Here is a 24,600-nt window from a genome sequence, read left to right as displayed (position 1 = left end):
GGCCAGCTGACAAAGGTAGATGTGTAGGATCCCTGCCTTCAGTAGAAAATGCCAGAGGTTAAAGACTAAAAGATAGCTAGCTCACAGTTCAGGAGCACGTGTTTTTATTGGCTTATTTTTTTTGACAGCCTGGAACCTGAGGGTGGGAATTGGACCTGCTGGCAGAGACAGCTTGCGTAGGAAATTGTTGGCTGACCTGACCCTGCAGAATAGACAAAGTCGTTTGGAATAGACTAGTGGGCACTGCTGACAAAAATGGCTCCCAGCTGCTGTGTTCATGGGCATGCACACACACATGTTCACACAGTAAGCATTCAGTGCCCAGGACCGTGTTTTGCCAGGAGGACAGTCCTACTCTTTTCCTCATTGTATTGGTTTGCAGGGCCTCCCGGCTCTTCAGGGAAAACACCCTAGGACCAAGCCGGGAGGTGCCTGTAATTCTGGTATTCTAGAGGCTGAAGCAAGTAGATTGCTTGAACTGGGGAGTTCAAGACCAACCTGGGCAACATGGAAAGATTTCCATCTCAAACAAGAAAAGTTAAGGAGGTTGAGTGTCTTTCTTTCCATATACAGGCTTACTGAGGTAGGAGATTCCCTCTGGGTGTGAGTGGCTGGATCCTTCACAGCCAGGCTTTAGTTCTTTTAGTTGTACTGAATTGAGGCCAGACTGAGCTGGGGGGAACAGAGACTGCTCCTAGCTCAGTACCGTCTTTACTGCCTGTCTCCCTTTGGAGATGTGGAGGTGTGTTCATGATCTGCTATCAGTGCCTGGCCTCTGGTACCACCCACCCCTTCTGTACCTGCTGTGTGTACCTACATTTGTAGGCTCTGGGCAGCTTTAGCTGTAGAATCTGCTGTATCACTTACAGCTGTGGCTGAAGTCTCATGTTGCCTGGTGGCTTTAAGGTGAGATGACACTACAGCTTGGACATCCCCTATCCAGACCTGCTCGTAGCTGTCTCATGCTGAGGCCCACTTACATTCCCCAGGCCCAGCAAAGCCCACAGATCCCCTTGTTTTCAGAATTCCCATTCTAGTTACAATCTGCGCTTGGTGGGGCTGCTGGGCTGTGTTGTTCTTCAGTGCCTTCCTCTCAGGTATCCCATAATTCCTGTTTTTACCTCACTGAGCTTTTGGTTGAGATTCTAAGGGGTGCGACACTAACTTTCATGGACAGAACTTGGGAAAGTTGACAAATTCAAAGTTCTACAAACTTCAAAGCTGGGACTGTCGAGTCCCTGGGCTTCTGGGACCTCAACCTGGACAACATTAAGCAAAAATCTGAGGGGTGGGGGAGTCTCCACCCCAGGCTGAGGACAACTGTCTGGGAGGGCAATGCCCAAGTCCTTTTGAGACCTTGGTCACCAATAGTGTTACCATCACCACAGGTGTGGGATCATTCAAACAAGCCTTTCTATGGCTCATTTAGAGATAGACTCGGAGGCCTCCCTGTCAGGATGGCTTGAGGGCAGGGTGGAGCCTCCACGTGCGTCTGCTGGAATAGGGGCAAGGGCATGGAGGTCTGTAAAGCCCAGTCCTCCAGTTTTCCCACCCCATCTCTTTACCATGCTTCCTTTGCTTTAGTCAGCTCTGAGTAGCAGGAAATGATGTTGAGGAAGGGAGGCAGCCCGTGTACCTCTTCCCCACCAGCATCTTTCCCTCTCCCTGCCCATCTGCTCCCATCCTTCTGTCTGCCAGCATCTTGGAGCTGTTCCCATGCCATTTGCTTGAGTTGAATCCTGAGTGGGATGGGAGGAGTCAGGCTAAGCCCACTCATTGTCTGGGCCACAGCTGCTCCCAGCAAACTGGTGTCTAGACTGTGTGTAGGCAAAGCAGCAGCATCTCCACAGATGTGATATGCTCTCAGGGGAACTGTGGAAGAAAGGAGGCCCAGCACCCCAGAGGAGAGCAGGACCAAGTGTAGCAAATACCAACTACTACCAGAGGCTGCTGGCCCTGGCAAGAACCGTCACCAGCGGGGGGGGGGGGGGGGGGGCCTACAAACTCATTACCAAAGTGCTATGGCTCATATATGTATATAAGATGCTTTTTCTAGGTGTGGTGACAGTCTTAAAACAAGTTCATTGTTACAAATCACTGGAAGTAATGGAGGAAATCACAGGACACCATGAGTGTGAGACCAAGTGAGAGCTATTGGCAATGAGCTGCCAAGCGTGGCTTCTCTGAGGAAGTTATGTGTACACTGGCGATACCTAGGAGTTAGCCAAGCAAAGAGCAGGGACACTGGCACACAGGGTCCCTTCTCAGGGTGTTTCTAAAGCTGTTTCATTCCTCATTGCCTCTGTGACTCTTCCAGCATGAACTTTGGCAGAGTTCATAGCCAAATCTAGCCATGGCTCCCACTCTATCCGGGGGACTGTTGGACGTTAGGAGAAGCTCGCAGTGACAAGCCTTGTGACCCTCAGAATGAGGAAGCTTTTCAGGATACCAACAAAGGCTAAAGGAACAGACAGAGATTTTACTGGATAGCAGGGCTTGTTTTGATTTGTTTTTTCTCGAGGCAGGGTTTCGCTGCAACTTCTGGAACTAGCTCTTTTTTTTAAATATTTATTTATTTATTTATGTTTTTCGAGACAGGGTTTCTCTGTGGTTTTGGAGCCTGTCCTGGAACTAGCTCTTGTAGACCAGGCTGGTCTCGAACTCACAGAGATCCGCCTGCCTCTGCCTCCCGAGTGCTGGGACTAAAGGCGTGCGCCACCACCGCCCGGCTATTTATTTATTTATTTATTATGTATACAATATTCTTTCTGCGTTATGCCTGAAGGCCAGAAGAGGGCACCAGACCCCATTACAGATGGTTGTGAACATGGGAACTGAACTCAGGACCTTTGGAAGAGCAGGCAATGCTCTTAACCTCTGAGCCATCTCTCCAGCCCTGAATAGCAGTTTAAACAGTGACACTTTCAGCCACATGGAAATTAAATATGGAAGGCAGAGGCCAGCTGAGTTCAGTCCCCGGGACTCACATGATGGAGGGGAGAACGCTTATTCCCACAATGCCACACCTGCCACGATACGGGTATTCCTATACACGTGCTCATATACATAATGCCACACCCGCCACAATGCGTGTATCCCTACACACACACACACACACACACACACACACACACACACACACACACACATAATGAATGTAGTCATTTTTTAAATGAAGAACAACATAAAGGAAATTTAAAAAGAAACATTATGCCGGGCATTGGTGGTGCCTTTAATCCCAGCACTGGGGAGGCAGAGACAGGTGTAGCTCTGTGAGTTCAAGGTCGGCCTGGTCTACAGAGTAAGTTCCAGGACATTCAGGGGCTACACAGAGAAACCCTGTGTTGAAAACAAAAAAGAAAAAGAATTATGACTTTAAAAGTAATACTATCAAGACTGAAGAGATGGCTCCGTGGCTAAGAGCACTGACTGCTCTTCCGGAGGACCCAGGTTCAATTCTCAGCACCCACATGGCAGCTGAGACTGTAACTCCAATTCTAGGGGACATGACACCCTCACACAGACGTACATGCAGGCAAAGCACTGAAATAAAAACAAAAATATTCCTTTTATTACTCATGAAATGGGTCATTTGCAAGAGTAAGGAGGCAGTCCTGGAGACAGACCTGTGATTCCCTTCCCTATCGGGCTGGCTAAGGGACTGTCAGTTGCCATAGCCTTGTTGGGAGCGGCTTGCTACTGTGTGTCAAACTCTGAAAAAAGCATTCACCCTGCTAGGCATGATGGCTCACAAGTTATAAGCTAAACACTTGGGGGCTTGAGAAAGTATCACCACAAGTTTGAAGCCAGCTTGGACTATGTAGTGTGAACTCTTAATCACTACGGGCTAGACATAGTGGTTTTCAACCCGTGGGTCATAGCCCCTTTGAGGGTTGAATGACCCTTTTATGGGTCATTTAAGACCATTGTAAAACACAGATTTTACATTACAATTCATAACAATAGCAAAAATTACAGTTATGAGGTAGCAGCGATGATAATTTTATGGTCAGGGGTCACAACAACATAATTATTTAAGGGTCACAGCATTAGGAAGGTTAGGAACTACTGAGCTAGAGTAAGGCTATTTGAAAAAAATAACGAAAATAATAAAAATGCAAATAATAAAAATAAAATTCTTCACCCCATTTGACCCCGCAGTCTTGCTTCTTGGCATTTATCCTGAGAGGGAACAGAATGCCAAAAGCAGTCCCTATGAGCTGCCATGGGTTCTTCTGGGTCTGCCTGCCTCTCTGAGCCCTGACTCAAAGAAATAACTATTTCTTTGTCTCCTTCTTTCTGGTGCTGGCCAGAACCTAAGTTTGCTTTTCCTAGTACTTTGGTCTCCTTAGTCTTTCTCTCAGGTTCCCTTCTCCTCAGTGGCTGCTTGTGGTGCAGCTAAGCTCCGTGCGCCTTGAAGTAACATGGCATTGTTCCTCCCCTCTTCTGGTCCCTCCTCTGCAGAGCTGCTACTATTTACAGTTTGTCTGCCTTGGGGTTTAAACTTTAAAGAAAAAAAAAGAGCCCAAATCTACAGGCTTATGTTTGACCATAATAAGAAAAGTGAATGGAGATGGATGTCCATAAGGTGAGAGATGACTGATCTCACAGGACACCACTGAAGAAGATGGCAGGGGCTTGTATCACCTCAAATCCATTTCAGTGTTTGTTATGATGAAGGTGGAACCCAAGGCCTTGGACACTCTGGGCAAGTGCTCTGTTTTGAGACAGTCTTTCTGTGCAGCCCTGGCTGTCCTGGAACTCACTAGACCAGACTGGCCTTGAACTCACAGAGATCTGCCTGCTTCTTCTGCCTTCTAAGTGCTGGGATTAAAGATGTGCACTAGGCTTAACTTTTTTTTTTTACAGTTTTTATACGATATATTTCACAAACTATAAAATCCTACCGAAAATAGGGAGAAAGGAAACCACAGAATGGCATCAGAGTGTGGTTCATATTTTCACAATGATTTCTCTTGCTTTGTGTGACAGTGGAAACCTGGGAGACACAGAAGCTGTCTGGAGAGTGGCGTTTAGCAGCTTTCTTAGTTTTCACGTTGGCCTGTTTTTTAAGTGTTGGTATTCTGTATCTCTCTGCCCTGTAGGGAATGGCCAAGGTTACCCTCCTAGCATGCCACTACTCCTCCCACCTGGCTTCCTTCCTTATTCCCTGCCTCACGTCAGACTCTCGGCAACTTAGACTCTTGGGAACTTGCTGCTTTTGCCCTCTGTACGTTTACTTTCCTGAACCCTCTCCCAGGACTGCTGATGCACTTTCTAAGCCCACCCTGTTAACTTTCCCCTGAGCTTTAGCGTGCACGGGGCCTTCCACCTGGGCTCTCTCCCCCAGGGTACTGGCTTGGAGAACAAGAACTTATATTTCTGTTCTCTGTGTCATGAGGCCGATGTCTTCCAAAGCCTGGCCCTCTGTATTTGCCCTGTACTGTAGCCGTAGAGGGGATGGGTTATCAGGAAAGCTACACCCCATTGATCGGCAGAGACAGTGACCTGCTCTCATTACTCACTACCCCCATCCTTCCTTCTTTCCTTCCCTCTTTCTTTTTTCTTCCATTTTTAAGGTTGTTTCTTGGAGCTAGAGAGATGGCTCAGCAGTTGAAAGCACTTGCTGGACTTGTTTTTCGAGACAGGGTTTCTCAGTAGCAGAACTCGCTTTTGTAGACCAGGCTGGCCTCGATCGAACTCACAGAGATCCACTTGCCTCTGCCTCCCGAGTGCTGGGATTAAAGGTGTATGCCACCACCACCCAGCCCTGGATTTAATTTTCAGCACCCACGTGGCAGCCCACAACTGTCTTGACTTAGTTCCAGGGATCCAGTGTCCTCTTCTGATCTCTACAGACACCAGGCAAGCATGTGCTGCCACAGACACATGTGCAGGCAAAATACGTACAAATGAAAAATTAGTATTCATTATGACGGGCAGTAGTGGTGCATATCTTTAATTCCAGCACTTGGAAGTCAGAGACAGGCAGATCTGAGTTCCAGTACAGCCGGGATTATACAGAAACCCTGTACTGGAAATCAAAAAAGGTATTTATTTAAAAAAAAAACTATCTTGCATCTAATACTTTCAAGTGGTCATGATGGATAGTTCATTGTTAATTAAAAGAAATTTAAGATCATTCTTGACTACATACCAAACCTTAGACCAGTACTCCTCAAACTTTGTGGGCAAGAAGTATTAAGCATCATGTATAAGGGGCCATTTCCCAGGGTACCCCAGCCCATTACTCTTTGGGTGGGCAGGAGGGGGTGCCACAGGTCTTGTGACTGTGAGCATTGGAGGTGGGGGGGGGGTGCCACTCTAAGAACAACTGCTCAGGGCTGGGGCTGGGCTGCCTGGGATGATTGCATAGAGGTTTGTCTTCAGGACCCACACAGCCCTGTCCTCTTCTGTTATCCCTCTGGCCCCTTTACCACAGACACCCCACCCTCACTCCCTGTGTGGTCCGTGGATGCTTCCTTCAAGGACACCTGACTTCCCTGTGTAATGACTGTGTAGTAAAGGAGCCCTTGGCGCTCCTCCTGAGTGGGTGAGCAGCTGTGTAATGTATCCTCAAGTTAGATTGACTGGCTGGGTTTATAGAAGGAAAGTTGTTGGTTTACTCAATGGAAGGATCTTTTGTCTTGTCCAGAACTGAGAATGAAGCGGAGAGCGTCAGACAGAGGAGCTGGGGAAACGTCGGCCAAGGCCAAGGCTCTAGGGAATGGCATTGCTGGGAATAATGCCAAGAGAGCAGGGCCGTTTGTCCTGGGTAAGTCTGACCCTGGGGGTGCGGGTGGCCAGGGCTCAAGGGCTCTCATTCTGACTTTATCAGCAGCAAAGTGAGGAGCCCACCACAGCTGTGCAGGACCCTGACCTATCAGTGGAAAACCCAGGACTGAGGTCACTCTGTCAGCTTTTGTTACCACACCAACCAGGAGCCAGGCTCTACCCCGAGATGAAGACTCCAGAGTGTCAGCTCACTCATAAAGGCATACAGCCTCATTAGAACCCTTGACCCTCCAGCTAAGGCACTATTTGACTTTCTTGAAAGACATGATTGATTTCAGTGTTTTTGAATAGAATTTCCCTTAACTTCCTGTATTTATTTAGTTTGGGGGAGGGGTGTTTTGAAACAGGATCTCTATGTAGGCCAGGCAGGCCTTGAACCCACAGAACTCTGCCTGCCTCTGCCTTTACCTCCCAAGTGCTGGGATTAAAGACAAGTGCCACCATGCCTGGCTCTGAACTTCTTATAGGATACTATGGAAAACCTGTGGAACTGAATGTTTTCAGCAGGCTGAGGGGCAGTGGGATGTTCTGCATGGCATCTAAGGCCCATCAGTCCAGGTTGTTGGCCATGACTGCAGGTAGTGTGGGCTCTGGCACCAGGGCCTTGGTGAGACTTTGGCTTTAGAGCAGCCTTTGGGATTTCCAGGTACAGCCTAGTCCCAACTTGAGACACTCAGCAAATAGCTCCTGATGGTGCCTGCTACCGGCAATAGCCCTGTGCCGCTTGTGGGGAGATAGTGATGAAGATGGAGCACTTCTGCCCTCACAAAATTGAACGTGGTTTTTTGGGGAAAAAAAAAAAAACTTCAGCTGAGTACTTGAAGGAGATGATCAATATGGGGCACATGGGAAGAGGATCTGTGGATGGTGACATCAGGAAAGGCCTTACTGTTTAGCCCAGGCTGGCCTCAAGCTGGCCATCTTCCTGCATGAGCTTCCCGAATGCCAGGGTTACAGGAGTGCACCGCACTAGACACTGGAAAGCCTTTTTGAGGAGTATGTCGGCAAAACCCAGGCATATATCAGGTAGATGTACATTTGTCCTCCTCCACTTTGTAAGAGGTAGAACTCTCCACTAAAAGATTTTGGGGACAGCCCAGTAGGTATAAAGAGAACATCTAGCAAGAAGGCCTTGTGGTGATGGCTGGAAATTAAGTTCATGATTTATGTGCAATAGGTCCCCGTCTGGGCAACTCACCGGTACCGAGCATTGTGCAGTGTTTGGCGAGGAAAGACGGCACAGATGACTTCTATCAGTTGAAGGTAAGCAAGCACAGGCGGGGCCCCCAGGACCAGGGCTGTCCTAGCAGTTGTCCCTCCTCTTTGCCCTCCCCCTGCATCACCCGTGAGCATGAGTAGCCCCATTTCCTCTATCTTCTTACAGTCTCACTCAGTTCCTGTGTGAATTACAGGCTCTTGAGAAAAGCAGCTGCCAGCCCTGCATGCCTGTGTGGGGTCGGGTGCAGGTATCACCCAGAAGTGAGCCTGCTCTTCCCCCCTTCCCCTCGTCCAGCCGCTCTCCCGGGTAAAGGAAAGCATCTGCTCTTTTTCTTCTTGTGTGCTTCCCTAAAGATCCTAACCCTTGAGGAGAGAGGAGAGCAAGGACTAGAGAGCCAAGAGGAAAGGCAGGGCAAGATGCTGCTGCACACCGAGTACTCGCTGCTCTCCCTGCTGCACACACAGGACGGCGTGGTCCATCACCATGGGCTCTTCCAGGTGAGCGGCCCCCACTCTTTACCCTGCCTGGCCTCTGGTAGAGCCGTACTCTAGGTGACTCCCAGTATTTCTTCGCTACTGGCTGAGCAGGAGATTTGGAATCAGGCTAGGGCCATGCTAGCTGCTCTAGTACTAGTACCCACATAGTGATTTCAGCCTACCAGGATTGGCCACAAGTCACTGTCTCCATGCTCCTTGCAGCTGTGTTGTCTAGATTGGCAGGCTAGACTGGAGTTGAGGTCCCCTGCTGCCAGCTCTCCAGTGTGACTATACCAGAGTCCTTTTGCCTGCCCAGGCATTTTAAGTTGTTCTGCAGATGTCCTTGAGCATCTTTTATGTGACCTCAGGCAAGTCATTTCAGGTCTCTGAGCCCCAGAGAAAGGGGAGAATCAGTGGTATCTGCTGTCAGGATGGTAGGCAAGGCAGATGCACAATAGTGAACAGGAGGTGCCAGTTCTGGCTCCGTGACACCTGTTCATCGTCCCTGGCATAAAGCAGTGGAAAACGCTAATGGGGCTGAAGTGCAGCTGTGCAGCCTGGGGTACCAGTGAGACACCTACCCACATCCACACCTGTCCAGGTCATGTTCTTAGCCTTGCGTTAGAGGCAGCTCCAAATTGGAGCATTTTCCTTAAACGGAGGTGAAGTTGATTTTGGTATCTTGATTCTGATACCTTCATATGCAACTTTAGTGTCCTCACGTGCTTGGCCTTCATTTGTATTCTTTGGATGACAGAACAGAGGTGACCAAAAGTACCTTGAATGGTCATCTCTGTGTTGGACACTGGGTTCAGACCCTGCAGCAATGACCAGGCTATCTCTGTCTTGCAGGATCCAAGCATTCAACTTGCACCTGTTTTTGTCACACTTGGGATTCCTTGCAGTAAGGGAAGTAACCAGGGCTGCAGGCCCAGTGTGGCAGCTGACCCCTGACTGCAGCAGGCGGGGAGGGATTGCTAGCTCCCTGTTATGCATGAGGAACTAGACTCATGAGGTGGAGCTGTGAGGCCAGCACTGTATTCTTTGCCAGTTATGCGACTGCCCAGCGGCGCTGTAGCCGTGCAGAGAGCCGTTGTCTTATACAGTCAGGGTTCTCAAAGAAACAGAACAGAAGGGGGATGTATTGACTGGCTCCTAAGCTGTATGTACGTCCAGGTAGTCCAGCAATGGCTGTGAGGACAGGAAGGCAGAGAACCTGGTCGTTCAGTCTCAGTCTGGTCTTCAGCTCGTGTGGGAAACCCAGCTCCAGCACTGGTGAAGGAGTGCTGCCGCCGCAGCAGGGTGGATGGGCTTGCAGCAAGAGTGAGGGTGAGCAGGCAAAAGCAGTTGCCCTCTCCTTTTTCAGTGTTTTGAGATAGGGTCTCTTATGTAGTCTTGACTGACCTGGAACTAGAAATGTAGACAAGACTAGCCTCAAACTCAGAGATCTGCTTGCTTCTGCCTCTTAAGTGCTGGGATTAGAGACATGATCCACCGAGCCTGGCCCGCAATTTCCTTCTTCCATGTCCTTTTACATGGGTTACCACCAGAAAATGTGGCGCACATATTTAAGATTGATCTTCCTGCTTCAAATAATCATCAGATTAAGATCCTCACAAGTGCACCACGTGGCATTTAGCTGGTTCCAGGTGCAATCAGGTTGACAACCAGAATCAGCCATCACACACAGGATATTGTGTGTACCCTGAAGATTTCCAGGAGTGACCACCCTTAAACTTCTGCATTCTTATGCCTGGATGGTGGCACACGACTTAAATCCCAGCAGACAGATGTGAGTTCGATGCCAGCCTGGTCTACATAGTGAGACCCTGTCTCAAAAAATTGAAAAACAAAGTCATCTGCAGTCTTGGCCATGGATGAAAGCGTCACTGGCGGTAGCTGGAAACTGGGATTACAGTAGGAGGCGGATACCCAAAGCCCAGTCTCACTGCTGCAGCACTGGACTGAGAGGGCCGGTTGGCTTTAAATGTCCAGTGCGGACCCTTACCTTACCCTGAGATATTGAACTTGAGAGCGTTGGGCTTATTGTTTGACCTACAGGAAGCTGAGCATCACCCTAGTCAGGCTGTCTGGGTCTCAGTTTCCCACTCACAGACATTCAGCCACTTCCCTCTGGACCTCAAAAGGAGGGTCTTACACCCTGGCCTTGGTCTGTCCCTCCTTCCCTCCCTCCCTCCCTCCCTCCCAGGACCGCACCTGTGAAGCGGTCGAGGACACAGAGTCTGGTCGGATGGTGAGGAAGATGAAGAAACGCATCTGCCTCGTCCTGGACTGCCTCTGTGCACACGACTTCAGCGACAAGACTGCCGACCTCATCAACCTGCAGCACTATGTCATCAAGGAGAAGAGGCTCAGCGAGCGGGAGACCGTGGTCATTTTCTACGATGTGGTTCGTGTGGTGGAAGCCCTGCACCAGGTGAGGCCCAGGGCCCTGCGTGCCACAGTGAAAGCACCCATCTGACTGCAGCTCAGCAGAGAACTGCTTGGTCCTGGCCGCACCAGCTGTGTTTGTAGCTGTCCAGAGGGAGGGATGTCTGCTGCTCTGGGTGAGGCAGCCACCAGAGCCCCAGGCAGTAATTCCCAGTCAGTCTAGAGGCTCAATTATAGCCTCCCAGTTCAGGATAGCTGTAAGAGACAGGTGCACAGTGTGTCTGAGCTTTGGGGAAAATGGGGTATCAGGTACCCCAAGGTGGAGGGCAGAAGTACTTGAGCCTCATCCAGGGCTCTGTTGGCCAAACCTGAAGTACTCAGTCACAGAAGGGAAGCGCTTGCTCCTTGCCCCCCACTCCAGGATGCAGCTTCAGGGTGTGGTTGATGGAGCAAGGAGGAAGGGCTTTCCCATAAGCTGCTGCTATGGGGTGAGAAGTAGCTGAGGAGACTGCCAGGCCACTTCTTACCTGCTTCAGATGCATGCTTGATGAGGCCTAGGCGACAGATCCTAGGGGTCCCTGCCTTCCCAGACCCCGATGAGTCTCCATCTTCCAAAGTGAACCCCATCCCACTTCTCGCTTTCTGGTGCAAACCATCCTCCCATTGGTTTTCAGAAGAACATCGTGCACAGAGACTTGAAGCTTGGGAACATGGTGCTCAATAAAAGGTAAGTATCCATTCTTCCTCTGCATCCCTTCGAGCTGGGCTACATGCTGCAGCCACCCAGTTCTCTGCGGTGTCCGTGGGATTCTGACTCAGAACAGCCCAGCATCCCAGGGCTAGGAATATTGTCTTACTGAAACCAGGAGTTCAGGATCATGGAAAGGAGAGAGCACTGCCTCCCCCCCCCCCCCCCAGTGTGGAGCAGAGCTGCTGGGGTCTTGAAGGGATGTGGGAGGTGCAACAGATTGCTCTCTTTTGGGCACTGGCTCCTTCAGCCATAATAGGGCAGTGGTTTAGGGCCCATGGGAGGAAGAACTACTCTGTGGGCTTCCGCAGTCCTAGGAAGGCAGCACTGTGGAGAAGTGGAGCCTCACCCCATCCTTTTCCAATCTGGGTGGGTTAGGGGACAGAAATGGCAGCAGCACAGACTTGTATCATGGTGGTGATTTGTTTCATGATATTGTCAGCCCTGGAAGGGCCCTCTGTCCTTGTGCAGTAGCCAAAGCCTCCACGGTTATGGGAAAAGGAACAATAGGGGAGGTGGGCCACCCAGGAGGAGCAAGGGCCTCAACTTGAAAGCTGCAGCCAGATGCTCCATTGGGTGGTCCTGGATAAGGCGGCTAAACTACCCTTCTGTCCACCAGCTCCCTGATGTTGGGACTGCAGACTTGTTCCTGGGTGCAGTACCTACCCCCAGGTAGCTTGTCATCTGATGAGGGGGTGCTGACCAGAAAACAAATATCACATTACATACCAAGGACAGTGTGGGGAGCTGGCTGACTGGGAAGGATGAAGCAAAGGTTTGCCAGCCTAAGAGCACGAGGAAGAGATGAGAACCTCAATGTCGCACTCTGCAGAGGGGAGGGGAGGAAACAGGAAATTCCAGGGCTTCTTTGACCCCATCTGGCTAAGTGAGGAGTCAGGGAAGATGAAGGGGCAGGATGTGGGGGTCGGACCTGGCTCAGAGCCCACGCTGTACTGCCTCCTATTTGGAGACTGTGCTGCTTCTTGGTTTTACTTACTAAGTGAATTCATCCACGCGTCCTGTTACCAACCCTCTGATCTTGTTTCTCACTCATTGAAGTGGAGTGATCCCGCCTTCCTGCAAAGAGATGCAAATAGATGTAAAATTGCCAGGTAGGGGTTGGCATTTCCTAAATACAACCTCCCCGTCAGTTGTAAGAGGGCCTGAGGTTCCTATGAGTGAGACAGGAGAAGAGGCCAGGAGCTCCCACCCTTCAGATGAGGCCCAGGGCCTTGCCATCCCCGAGGCTTGACTGGGACTCAGGAGAGGAAGGCAGGTGTTGGAGGGTGCTGGCCACCTTGGTCCAAAGTTGTGGAGAGTGTATTGTATTAGGGTGACTTGGCATGTCAACGTGAGGGCTTACAACTGGTTCCTAGCACTCAGAGGCAGGGGCATCACAAGTTTGAGGTCAGCCTGAACTATATAATATATAAGCAAGAAAGACCCTGTCTTTAAGAAACTAATAAGCGAGTGCTGGTGGCGCACACCTTTAATCCCAGCACTCGGGAGACAGAGGCAGGCGGATCTCTGTGAGTTCAAGGCCAGCCTGATCTACAGAGCAAGTTCTAGGACAGGTTCCAAAGCTACATAGAGAAACCGTGTCGCAAAAAGCTATAATAAAAAGGAAAACTTGAGTCCTGTTTGTCCTACTCCCTTTGTGGGACATTGAAGAACCCTTGTCCCAACCAGCTAGACTAGAGAGCCTGGGCTCTTCATAACAGCTGCTTGTTGACTTGCTAACTCTCTAAATGAGCATCCCAAGGGTTGTCATGGAAACACACAGTGGGGCTCCTGCCTGTTAACTGCAGCAGTGTTGTATGGCCTCTTTTTTCCACTGGTGGTTTTGCTTCTCCCTTCTCCGAGCCGCCGATGCTGCAGGACCTCAGCATAGCTGCAGCCAGTCTCAGGTGACCGTCGTTTGCAGAGCACTGTACCCTAGGACGGAAAGAAAGGCAGCTGGCTACTTTCACTTGAGCCCCCAGACACTCAACGGTACAAGGAGACATTGCAGAGAAAGCCCCTCATATTCCCAGTTCCTCCTTGGCATGCCAACCCTTTCTCGCCCATCCTGCCAGGCTCTTGTGCTAGCCAGTGGAATGCAGACAAATGGGATGAGAGCCTCCAGGGAAGGGAATGGGATGGAGCGAGGGCTGAAACCTGAAGCCTTCCTTAGGGTTATGTGAGGCTGGCTGTGGGTTCCTTCTTCCTCCTTCCTCTTGGGTAGGCAAGTTGCATACCAATTCCTAGAAAAGCAGAATGCTGTGGTAGCCTAGGGGCCATAGCTGAAGTGTGACTCACCCAAAGCAGCCCTTGCTGACGCACATTGCCCGCCACCCCTTGATGCCCTTGCCCTCCTGTCAGGACCAGCCGGGGGGTCTGGGACTCCTAGGGAGCTGAATGCCGCTCTGCCAGTGTTTGGGGGGGGGGGGAAGGTAAGGTAGGCAAGCATTGCCAAGCTTTGGGAGGTCTCTAGGCTGATCATGGCATTTCCTACGGGAGAAGCTTCGGGTGTCTCCATGGCAAAACAGCCACCACAGGCAGAAGGTTGGATGTCCTGCTGGCAGGACCTACAGTAACACAAATGTGTGTGTTCCAGGGCCGGTTATCACCCATGTCAGAGACAGTGTCTTTCCTAGGCTCTCCTAGGCATGCCAGCTGGCAGAGAATATGAGGCTATTGGCAGCTTCCTCTGACAAGCCTGGAGCTCTATGCCCAGTGTGAACCATCTTCTTACTCAGTCAAACCCAGCCAACCCTGAGAGTTGGGCCTCCCATTTTCCCCTCATGGAAAAGGACATTTGGGTTTAGCAGGAGCTCCACACAACATGGAAATGGCAGAGGCAGGATCAGGCTAGGGAACCTGAGTCTCAGGCCCCACTGTCCCTGGCTGGAGCTATCCTCCCAGCATCCCACGCCTCAGAAACCACAGGATACATTCGTGGCCACAGTGGCCAGCACAGAAACACAGTGCTATTCTGTAAAGCCTTACAGTCCTGTCAGGAGCAGTGACACAGGAGGCTCACAGCGGGGGGCATCACATCCCAGCTCAGAATCCTCCCGAGACCCTTTGTCTACATCCTCAGGCTCTGTCCTGCAAGGCATCCTGGGTAAGAGCTGGAGCCCACGTTTCTACTGAGAATGTGAAGGACAGACTGGCCATTGTTTGTGCCAAGTCCTTTGCCAGCAGAATTCCCTGAGGTAGCTGAAGGGCTCTCGGAGCCTCTTGGATGCAGCTCTTGGGGAAATCCACTCATAGCCACATCCCCTGCTCTTGAGTCCGCCCTTCCCACTGCCCCGAGAAACTGTTCTAGAAAGAAATGAGCATCTCTCCCCGCTGTTCCCCAGCGCCATGCTCAGCCAGTAAGCCCAGGCCAGTGCAGTTAGGAGAGAGCCTCCCTCCCCACTAGTGCTCCCAAGTGTCCTCTCAGCAAGGGCCGTCCTCCCACAGCTGTAGTGGGAGGAGCATACCGTGAGCTTCCTAGAAAGGTTCCAAACCCAAAGCTGCCTGATGACTCTCAGAGAAGAGCCTGTTTTCTAGGCCAAGGATGTCTGAAACCCAAGACGAGAGCTGAGTCAGCCTGAATGGGACAGAAGGAAAAGTCATTTGGGGGCTGGGTTCTTCCCAGGGGACTGTAGGGCCTAAGAGACCTGGACTTGGACCTATCTCCCAATTTTCCCAAGCTATGTGACCTTGGGCAGGTTTCTTTACTTCTAGACCTTAGTTGTACCATTTGATGTGGGGAATTGAAAAGTCCCTCCCAGACCACTGTGAAAACATATCCACCTGAAAACAGTCCACCTGAGTCCTAGCAAAAGAACTGAAGTACCAGACCCCAGAGCTAGCTCTGTGTATTCCTGTGTGCCTCCACCCCATTGTTTCCTCCATAACAGCCGAGCAGCATCTGCTTGCCTCAGCTCCCCTCCTTATGCCAAGTACTTTCCTGGGAGGCTGGCCCCAGCTTACTAAATGACTCACCCACTATATGGGAGCCACATTCCCCACTGATGGCAATGTTGCCTCCCAAAGGCCCTGCTGCTCCAAATGAGGAATATCAAGAAGCTACAGTCAGTGATAGTGCTTGGGGTCATAATTTTTGAGAACAGGGCTTGTGTGCACGACCCCTAGCACGACAGGATATGAAACAGCCACAAAGGTTGTTGGAAGTAGACAGTGCATTGTCTCATGATGACTCTGAAATGTGCCCGCCGAGCCTGTTTGCATGATGTGTGGCTGCAGCCCAGTCACCTGCCACACTTCAGGGCAGCGCATCACTCACAGGGCAGTGTGGGTTCTGCATGCCGAGCCTCCACAAACCCATGCAGCAGGACCCTAAAACTTTTTTTTTTTTTTTTTTGGTTTTTCGAGACAGGGTTTCTCTGCAGCTTTGGAGCCTGTCCTGGAACTAGCTCTTGTAGACCAGGCTGGTCTTGAACTCACAGAGATCCGCCTGCCTCTGCCTCCCGAGTGCTGGGATTAAAGGCGTGCGCCATCATCACCTGGCCCCTAAAACTTTTTGTTTTTCAAAACAGGGTTTCTCTGTAGCTTTGGAGCCTGTCTGTCTTGTCCCTAGAACTCACTCTGTAGACCAGGCTGGCCTCGAACTCACAGAGATTTGTCTGCCTCTGCCCCCCTGAGTGCTAGGATTAAAGGCATATACCAACACTGGCTGGCAACTCCAGAAAAAAGGCTACCTGCTCATAACTTTTAGCAAAGGGAACTCCAACAATGGCAGAGCTGGCCTTGGCAGATCACCAGTTCACAATGCCTTCCCTTTCTGGAGTGAACTCCTTCTCTTTAAGGTCTTGGACCAGTGAAGACCCAGACCTGCACCGCTGGCCATCTCCTGGCCATTGGGCTCATGGCTAGCCACCCAGCATCAACAGCAGTGTGCATGCTCTAGGTTCTCCACACTGGAAGGGTCTCCGGGGGCCTTTGGCCTCCAGTGGGGTTGTAGAAAGATAGGGTGTTGAAATGGGTTAACTGCACCATTGCTCTGTGCTGGCCTCCTCTAGTCCCATTCTCTTAACCCTGAGGGTTGTGAGAACTGGGAAGAGCTGAGATGGCACACTCATCTAATTGGATACCAGGGCTCTTTTGAGACCTACCTCACAATACCCAGTAAAGATAGGCTCAGGCAGGGGAGATAGTTAAGTTGGTTAAAGGTTTGCCAGATGAGAAATGAGGATTTGAAGTTCAGATCCCTAGCATAAAAAGCCCATGAGCCTGTAATCCCATCCTTGTTGAGGAATAAACAAGGGGATCCCTGGGCTTGCTGGCCAGGTAGTCCCCCAAATTGATAAGCTCTAAGTTCATTAAGAGACCCTATCTCAAGCTGGAGAGATGGCTCACAGGTTAAGAGCACTGGCTGCTCTTCCAGAGGACCTGAGTTCAATGCCCAGCAACCACATCGTGGCTTAGAACTATCTGTAAAGAGATCTGGTATCCTCTTCTGGCTGGCAGGCATACATGCAGGAAGAATACTGTATACATACTAAATAAAGCTTTAAAAAAGAGAGACCCTATCTCACAAAGTGATGTCAAGGGGGCTGGAGAGATGTTTCACCATCTGTAACCCCAGTCCCAGGGGATCCACTGCCCTCTTCTGGTCTCTACTGGCACTGGGCACTTATGTGGTACACAAGCATACATGGAGGCAATCTAGGTGGTAGTGGCGCACTCCTTTAATCCCTGCACTCTGGAGGCAGAGGCAAGCAGATCTCTGTGAGTTCAAGGCCAGCCTGATCTACAGAACAAGTTCCAGGACAGCCAAGGGTACACAGAGAAACCCTGTCAAGGAGAGGGGGATGCAAACAAATATATGCAGGCAAATACCCGTACACATAAAGTTACACACACAGACATACAGCTGTCAGCTGGAAGGCATGACATAGGATCCGCTTCCACACTCACCAGAGCATTCGGAAACTTCCCATGGGCCAGAATCCCCATGGCAGGCCTAGGCCTGGTACACTGGCCATGAGACCTCAGTGGAAAGGCAGGGAGAGTTAAGGTCATACATGTCTGCTGGTCTTCTTCTGCCTGTGGGAATGAGGAAATCATATTGGAAGTTGCAGGTTACTCCCAATCTTAAAGATTGGCGAAAACCTCTGGGAATTGTCCCAGCTCTGAGCTGTACCCCTGAGATTCAGCCAGAGGAGCAGGTTCAAGGGAGGAGGGTGCTGTGCTCACGAAAAGAAACCTGGTTGCTGGTTGCTTTTGTTTAGAATAGGGGCCTGACCCAGCAGGGTGCCTGGGTCTGGGGCTCTCTGTATTCACTCTTTGCCTCCTCCCGTTCTTAGGACCCATCGGATAACTATCACCAACTTCTGCCTTGGGAAACATCTTGTGAGTGAGGGGGACCTGCTGAAGGACCAGAGGGGGAGCCCTGCCTACATCAGTCCTGATGTACTCAGTGGTATGTGTGGTCCCCATGCTGGCCGTGCACTCCTTGAACAGATGGTAGTCTGTGGGCAGGCCCTGGACCAGGTGTCGGCTCCCTTAAGCCCAAACCAGTCCTGACCCACCCTGTCCAAGATCTGTGGTCTAATGGAGGAACAAGACAGACTGGCCATGTGTCCACATCAGGTTAAAGCTATGAGAGAGATGGGCATTTCAAAAGAACCTATCAGGGCACTAAGAAATCTTCTCTGGCATGTGGCATTTAAGCTGCAATGTTAAAAGTAGAAACCCAGCGGTGTGAGCATGGTACCGCACACCCAGCATTCTAGCACTCAGGAGGCAGAGGCAGGATCTTGAGTTCTAGGCTAGCCTGGGCCACATGAAAGGACTCCTGCCCCCAAATAAAGCCATACTACTATCCTAAGGACAGTCTCACAAAACCCCCCTTTACAGATAAGGATACTAACCTTTTCATTTTTAAGCATATACATCAGTATGCTTTGTTCCTGTTTGCCTTCCCATTCCTCTCACCAGCCCTCTGCTCCCTCCAGATAGTCTCTCCTGCTTCTGTGTGCCATATGTCCCTTTACAGTCTCCTTTCCCATTCCCCCTCCCTGTGGTGGGGACATGCAGACCACACCACTGACAAGGAAGCTGTTTGAGACATTGATGACGTAAATGTACAAGTCCAGGCTGGGCCCAGGCAGTGAGCAGAATAAATGACAACACCCCCCCCCCCCGGGTCAGAGAACTCACCATCTAGTAGGGGAGTTGGGGAGCGACAGAGATGGGCATGGGGAGAGGGGTGGCAGACAGTGGCAAAGCTGTGAAGGAACCAGCCTAGATGACGGCAAAGGACAGGGGATGAGTGGCTGCCAGCTGTATCTGCTCTGGGAGCTGCTTTCCTAGGTGTGGGAGGGGTAGCTAGCTCCCAGAGTCTCCTAGGCTGGTGGAGAAGATGCTGCAGAGCCCCGCGGAGCAGGGCAAGGTGGGTAGGCTGTACATACCCAGGTGTCATCCTGGGGAGTAGGGGAGCAAGCATGCAGCTCGGAGGACCACACTGTGCTTACCCTGGGAGTGAGAATGGCAGACGGATGACCTGAAGCCCAGGGACACCAGCCCAGCTGAGTGTGCGTGTGCTCTGTCCACAGGCCGGCCATACCGGGGCAAGCCTAGTGACATGTGGGCCCTGGGTGTGGTCCTCTTCACCATGCTCTATGGACAGTTCCCCTTCTACGACAGCATCCCACAGGAGCTCTTCCGCAAGATCAAGGCTGCTGAATACACCATCCCCGAGTGAGTCCTGCTCACCTTCCCAGCGGGGTGGGGAGGGGTCAGCTGGCTCCTGGATCCTGTGTCAAAGGCCAGCGTCCATCACCATGCTGAGGCTTCTCCCTCTTCTTCATGAGCAGGGATGGAAGGGTCTCTGAGAGCACAGTGTGTCTTATCCGGAAACTGCTGGTCCTCGACCCCCAGCAACGCCTGGCTGCTGCTGATGTCCTGGAGGCACTCAGTGCCATCATTGCGTCTTGGTGAGTGGACCTGCACAAGGCCAGGAGCGCAGCCGTTCCTCTGCTGTGTCATCAGCTTCAGATTCTCCTCTGAGGGTGTCGGCAGAGTGCATGTCAGCTGTGAGGTGGGCATTGCCTCGCTGAGTTCCTACCACAGCCCCTGCAGCAGGAGATGTCTCTATTGAGCAAGAAGATAGAGGCGCAGAACAGTCAGCCATGTTAGGCAGTTACTGGCTGGGTCCTAAGCTGGGCGGACTCTAAAGAAGTCAGGAGCAATAGGGACCCTGTCTCATCTGACGCATCCCCCTCCCCTGCAGGCAGTCCCTGTCCTCTCTGAGTGGGCCTTTGCAAGTGGTTCCTGATATTGACGACCAAATGAGCAACTCTGATAGCTCCCAGGAGGTAAGTGTGGAGTCAGGAGCAGGTGTAGGGCCTCCTTCCCTAGTCTCTGCAGAGCCTGGCTATCCTGTCCACATGAGGTTCCCAGCCTGAGAAGAGACTGTTGGCTGACATGGGGTCAGCTCCTGGGAGGCCCCAGTGCCAGGCAGCCACCTGGGCTTCTGCTGGCTTCCTCTTCCTCCCCAAGTCCCATTTCTCTCCCTGTCTAACTCATGGGGTTCTCTTACCCTTCCTGCTTTTTGTTTTTTAGATGATTCATTTACCTCCTCTTCTCTCCCCCTTTTCCCTACACTAGAGAAAGTGTTGGGGACAGACAGGAGTGCTAGGTAGCAGCTGGGGGTGGTCTCGGGGCAGCCCTGGGAGGGAAGCTGGACCTTCCCAGCAAGGAGGGGGCAGGTGCACCAGGAGGGGGCATGCCTGGAAGCCCTGCCCAGCTCCCATTCACTCCACCTTTAGGCATGTGGGGCATATTTTTATCCCGTTCTCAAAGGAAGTAAAGGATTAGAGAAGTGAGCCGATGTGTCCGCAGTCACACAGCTTGGCAGCAGGGGAGCTGTACCTTGGTCTCAGAAGCCTGCCCTCCACTAGTCAGGACTTGGAGCTGCAGTCTTGCATTGCCTGCCTGCTCAGGAGGGAGCTCGGCTGGAGGCCACTGTCGGAGAGTGGCTCTGCTCTTAAGCCTTGGCATGCATCAGCCCTCAGAGTTCAGAGGCTCTTTTGTGAGGAGACACGCCTGCACCCCACCTGCATACACATCCACACCCCACCACGGATGAGGGTGCTAGCACAACCTGAAAGGTGGAAGACAGGCTGTGTGCAGCTGGGCCTCCTGCGGCCACTCACTCAGCCGCACGGTGACGGCCAGTTGGCTGGAGGACTTCAGGGCCCCACGCTTAGCCTCTAGGAAGATAGGGTCTGACTCGTGCTGCCTAGGGAGCATGCCCTCAGCACCCCAGCTGCCCAGCCCTGCTGCCTGTGTTTTGTCTTCACTGTGGTCTCTCGGTCTCACAGGCAAAAGTAACAGAGGAATGTTCCCAGTACGAGTTTGAGAACTACATGCGACAGCAGCTGCTGCTTGCTGAAGAGAAGAGCTCCATCCACGAGGCCCGGGCGTGGGTGCCCAAGCGGCAGTTCGGTAGCATGCCACCAGTGCGACGGCTGGGCCACGATGCACAGCCCATGACCTCCTTGGACACAGCCATTCTGGCACAACGCTATCTGCGGAAATAGTGCCCTCCGCTAGGGCACAAGCCCCAGCACACCTCTCCTCGGCCCACCTGGGGCCCAGCCATCCGGCCTAGTGCTGGGCCCACAGTGCTGGACTGACTCCCAGGCTGCAGCAGGGACAGGGCAGGGATAGGGACAGCCCAGGTCACAGCCAGGGTCAACAGAGGTACCACAAAGCTACCTTTTGGGATGATTGCTTGATTGTTTTTTTTTTTTTTTTAATCTGAGAACTCTAGATACCTGATCCGCTTTTAATCATGACATTTTAATCTACCTCTCTGTCTCTCTAACCACGCTGTCTCTGGACCGAGTGCCGGGAGGAAAGAGGGGAGTTTAATCTTGCCACCCAGGCCCTGGAACAGCTAGAGCCTGGCCAGGCCACTGCTCCCCACAGTCCATATAAGCTGACGATGCAGCTCGCTACTGGCCCCCAGTAAGCACCCCTTCCCACCATCCATGTCCCCACCACCCCCCTCTCCCCGGGGCCTGCCCTCAGTCTAAGCTTTGGAACACTTTCACCTCATCTTCTGCCCAATTCAGATAGATTTATTTTTTTACTGAACCCAACTTCTCTCCCATCTCTAGGTTCAGCCAATGGCCACTCTCTGCCCCCCAAGCCGGGCTGGATAATGGGGCCCACACCTGTATGTAGACTCCCTTCTCACCCCCAGGCACCTAGGCGTTCTCTTGCCAGTTCTTTTCTGCTCTCACCCCTGGGCCCTCTGTCTCTAGACCTGGCTTCTCTGTCTCAGCAGCTTTTCTGAGGTGCTGCACATGCGCATTAGCCCTGCCTCCTTCGTGTGGTACCCAGGTAACATGGGCGTAGTGTGAAGGGACCTGTGGCCAACTTTGGAGGATGCTCTGGGCCTGCTGGAGACAGGCGACTTGTGCTCAGAGACCTCCCACCCTGCTTCAGAAATGTATCTCTCAGCAGACCTGGGCAGATGGCCGCCTGGGGAGAAGACTTGGAGGGAAACCTGTAGGGACCGGGGACCTACCTGCCTGGCTTGAGAACAGCCCTGCTACCTTTTTGAGCCTAAATTTTGAAGTGGATGCCTGTCTTGCCAGAAATGCTGTTCTCTCCAGAATGCCCCTCCCTTCACTGGACTTGGCGCACCCAGTACCAAGCAAAGACCCGACTCTGGAGGCCTATACCTTGTGTATTCTCAGAGAGCGTGTTGGCCCCCTTCTGGCAGTTCTAGACCCTTCCTGCCCCTTGCTCTCCAGTGGGGGAGACCATGTTTCCTAGAGTGTGACTGCCCTTCACCCCCTGAAAAGCTGACTCACTGTGAGTGACCTTGGGCAAGTTCCCAAACCTCCTTGTGCCTCAGTTTCCCCATCTGGAAAAAATGGGGCCACCTCTTGCCAGCAGTAGCAGGGCCGCCCATGCCCCTTCCTCCTCACCCCCTCATCCAGCCCTGGGCGCCTGTGCCTCTGTTTTGCTGGGTCTGCAGGAGCCCTCCTGAGCCCAGCGCCCCAGCACCCTGCTCTGCCTCGAGCTCATTCATCCAGCCGCTGAGAGTCAGGGCATGGTGCTGGGTTGGGGGGAGGGCTTTTTTCTATATTTATTTGATAATGAAAAGTCTCCTATGGGAGCAGAAATGCAGTCGGCCTGGACTTGTAGCCCACGACTGCCCTCCAGTGAGGCTCTGAGGCCTGGCTGGGGCCCTCCTGGGCGGAGCCCCTGCCTAGTGTCTCAGGCCGGCATCCACAGCCCTCCTTTTAAAAGCAATACCTTCAGGTCTGCAGAGCCCGTCAGACAGCCTGGTTCCTCCCAAGGCCGACCCTCGGTCTGATGGTATATCTGGCAGTGCAGACGAGAGGAGGTTGTGGCCGCCCTCACTGGTGTCACACACTGAGAAGTCCTGTTGTAAAGAAAACAAAAAACAAAAACAAAAAAAGAAACAAAATGGAAAAAGTCACAAAAAAGTTTGTATAAAGACGTATTTTTGTACTACATGGGGACTCTTCCTGCATGTCAGCAATAAACTTCCTGATCTGGAGCCACCATGCCTGCAGCAATGCCTCTCTGTTCTTGTCCTCTGTCTAGCTCGCCGTCTCTGTCCCAGCAAGGCAGGTCCTGTGGCTCTGGGCCCTGCAACAGGTGCACTGTGACCTCCGACCAGCAAAAGCAGGAGGGAACAGGGATGTCCTGCCTCCTGCCAGTGCCCAGTGGGAGTTTCTGGCTTGGTGTGGCCCTGCTTTCTGTCCGCTGCAGGCAGAAGAGTAGCAGGGCCCTGACAACTACAAAGCCATCAATCAGCCCCTCTCTAAAAGGCCTGTGTCAGAGGTTGTGATTGCTGGGTGCCATGCACTCACAAGCCTATTCCAGGGCGCTGGGGTAAGGAGCTAGCCAGCACTGGCCTTTTCCTGTGCTGCCCTCGCCTCCTTGGGAAGCCAAGGGGTGCCTTCCTTCCTTCCTTCCTTCCTTCTTCCTTCCGTTGCCTAAGTTTAGACTGTAGATTGTACTTCCCAGCAAAGGCAAGAAACAGGGGAGAGGTAGGCTAGACCATCCCCCCCAGCTGGGCAGGGAAGGCAAAAAGCACCACAGCAAATGAAACGTCTCTCAGACGAGCCTCTTCCCATGACTGCTCTGCCCTGCCCCTTCCCTGCAGCCCACACACCCACATAGTCCATCCTGTATGGACCCCTGCCCTGTCTGACCCAGGTCTACCACCGTGAGATGCCCTTCCTCAGCCCACCCGTCAGCTGCTGCTCTGGACCTGGTTCTATTCACAATCCCTAGCTTTGGGTACAGATGTCTCTGGGACTGTGTAGGTCTCCCAGTTCAGCCCTCAAAATTGGTCTGGCACCCAACTGGTGCTCAGGGACGACCTAGTTTGTTTTCTTTTTGCTTCTAGCGTGTAGACAAAACAGCCCTATTTCTTTAGACTCTTTTCTTTGTTTTTGTTTTTTGTTTGTTTTTGTTTTTTATTATTATTATTATTTTTTTCGAGACAGGGTTTCTCCGTAGCCTTTGGTTCCCGTCCTGGAACTAGCTCTTGTAGACCAAGCTGGCCTCGAACTCAAGAGATCCGCCTGCCTCTGTCTCCCGAGTGCTGGGATTAAAGGCGCGCACCACCACCGCCCTGCTTTTAGACTGTTTTCTAAGTTTTATTATGTATACTGTGTTCTGCCTGCATGCCAGAAGGCACCAGGTCTCATTACATATGGTTGTAAGCCACCCTGTGGTTGCTGGGAATTGAACTCAGGACCTCTGGAAGAGCAGCCAGTGCTCTTAACCTCTGAGCCATCTCTTTAGCCCTGTTTTTTAAGAAAATTTTTGCCGGGCGGTAGTGGCACACGCCTTTAATCCCAGCACTCGGAGGCAGAGACAGGCGGATCTCTGTGAGTTCAAGACCAGCCTGGTCTACTAGAGCTAGTTCCAGGACAGGCTCCAAAACCACAGAGAAACCCTGTCTCGAAAAAAAAAAA

At 51.9% G+C, this 24,600-nt stretch overlaps 1 protein-coding gene across 2 annotated transcripts in view; it reads left to right on the top strand.

Annotated features, from left to right (window-relative positions):
• The window catches only part of Stk40 (serine/threonine kinase 40), a 37,288-nt gene extending 14,113 nt beyond the window's left edge, over window positions 1-23,175 (top strand). For both annotated transcript variants that reach the window (XM_050156425.1, XM_050156434.1), the window contains 10 exons: window positions 6,656-6,775; window positions 7,973-8,058; window positions 8,368-8,511; window positions 10,700-10,927; window positions 11,556-11,608; window positions 17,929-18,044; window positions 19,180-19,324; window positions 19,441-19,560; window positions 19,857-19,941; window positions 20,950-23,175. In XM_050156425.1, coding sequence (XP_050012382.1) covers window positions 6,664-6,775; window positions 7,973-8,058; window positions 8,368-8,511; window positions 10,700-10,927; window positions 11,556-11,608; window positions 17,929-18,044; window positions 19,180-19,324; window positions 19,441-19,560; window positions 19,857-19,941; window positions 20,950-21,168 — 1,308 coding nt within the window. In that variant the 5' untranslated portion in view covers window positions 6,656-6,663 and the 3' untranslated portion in view covers window positions 21,169-23,175. The remainder of the gene's footprint in view (window positions 1-6,655; window positions 6,776-7,972; window positions 8,059-8,367; window positions 8,512-10,699; window positions 10,928-11,555; window positions 11,609-17,928; window positions 18,045-19,179; window positions 19,325-19,440; window positions 19,561-19,856; window positions 19,942-20,949) is intronic.
• Window positions 23,176-24,600: the final 1,425 nt, after the last annotated feature.

Source organism: Alexandromys fortis, unplaced genomic scaffold (genome assembly GCF_014885135.2).
Source record: "Alexandromys fortis isolate MF-2015 unplaced genomic scaffold, M_Fortis_MF-2015_v1.1 scaffold_26, whole genome shotgun sequence".
In the NCBI taxonomy this organism is placed as follows: Eukaryota; Metazoa; Chordata; class Mammalia; order Rodentia; family Cricetidae; genus Alexandromys; species Alexandromys fortis.
This window is presented reverse-complemented; position numbering and strand designations above follow the sequence as displayed.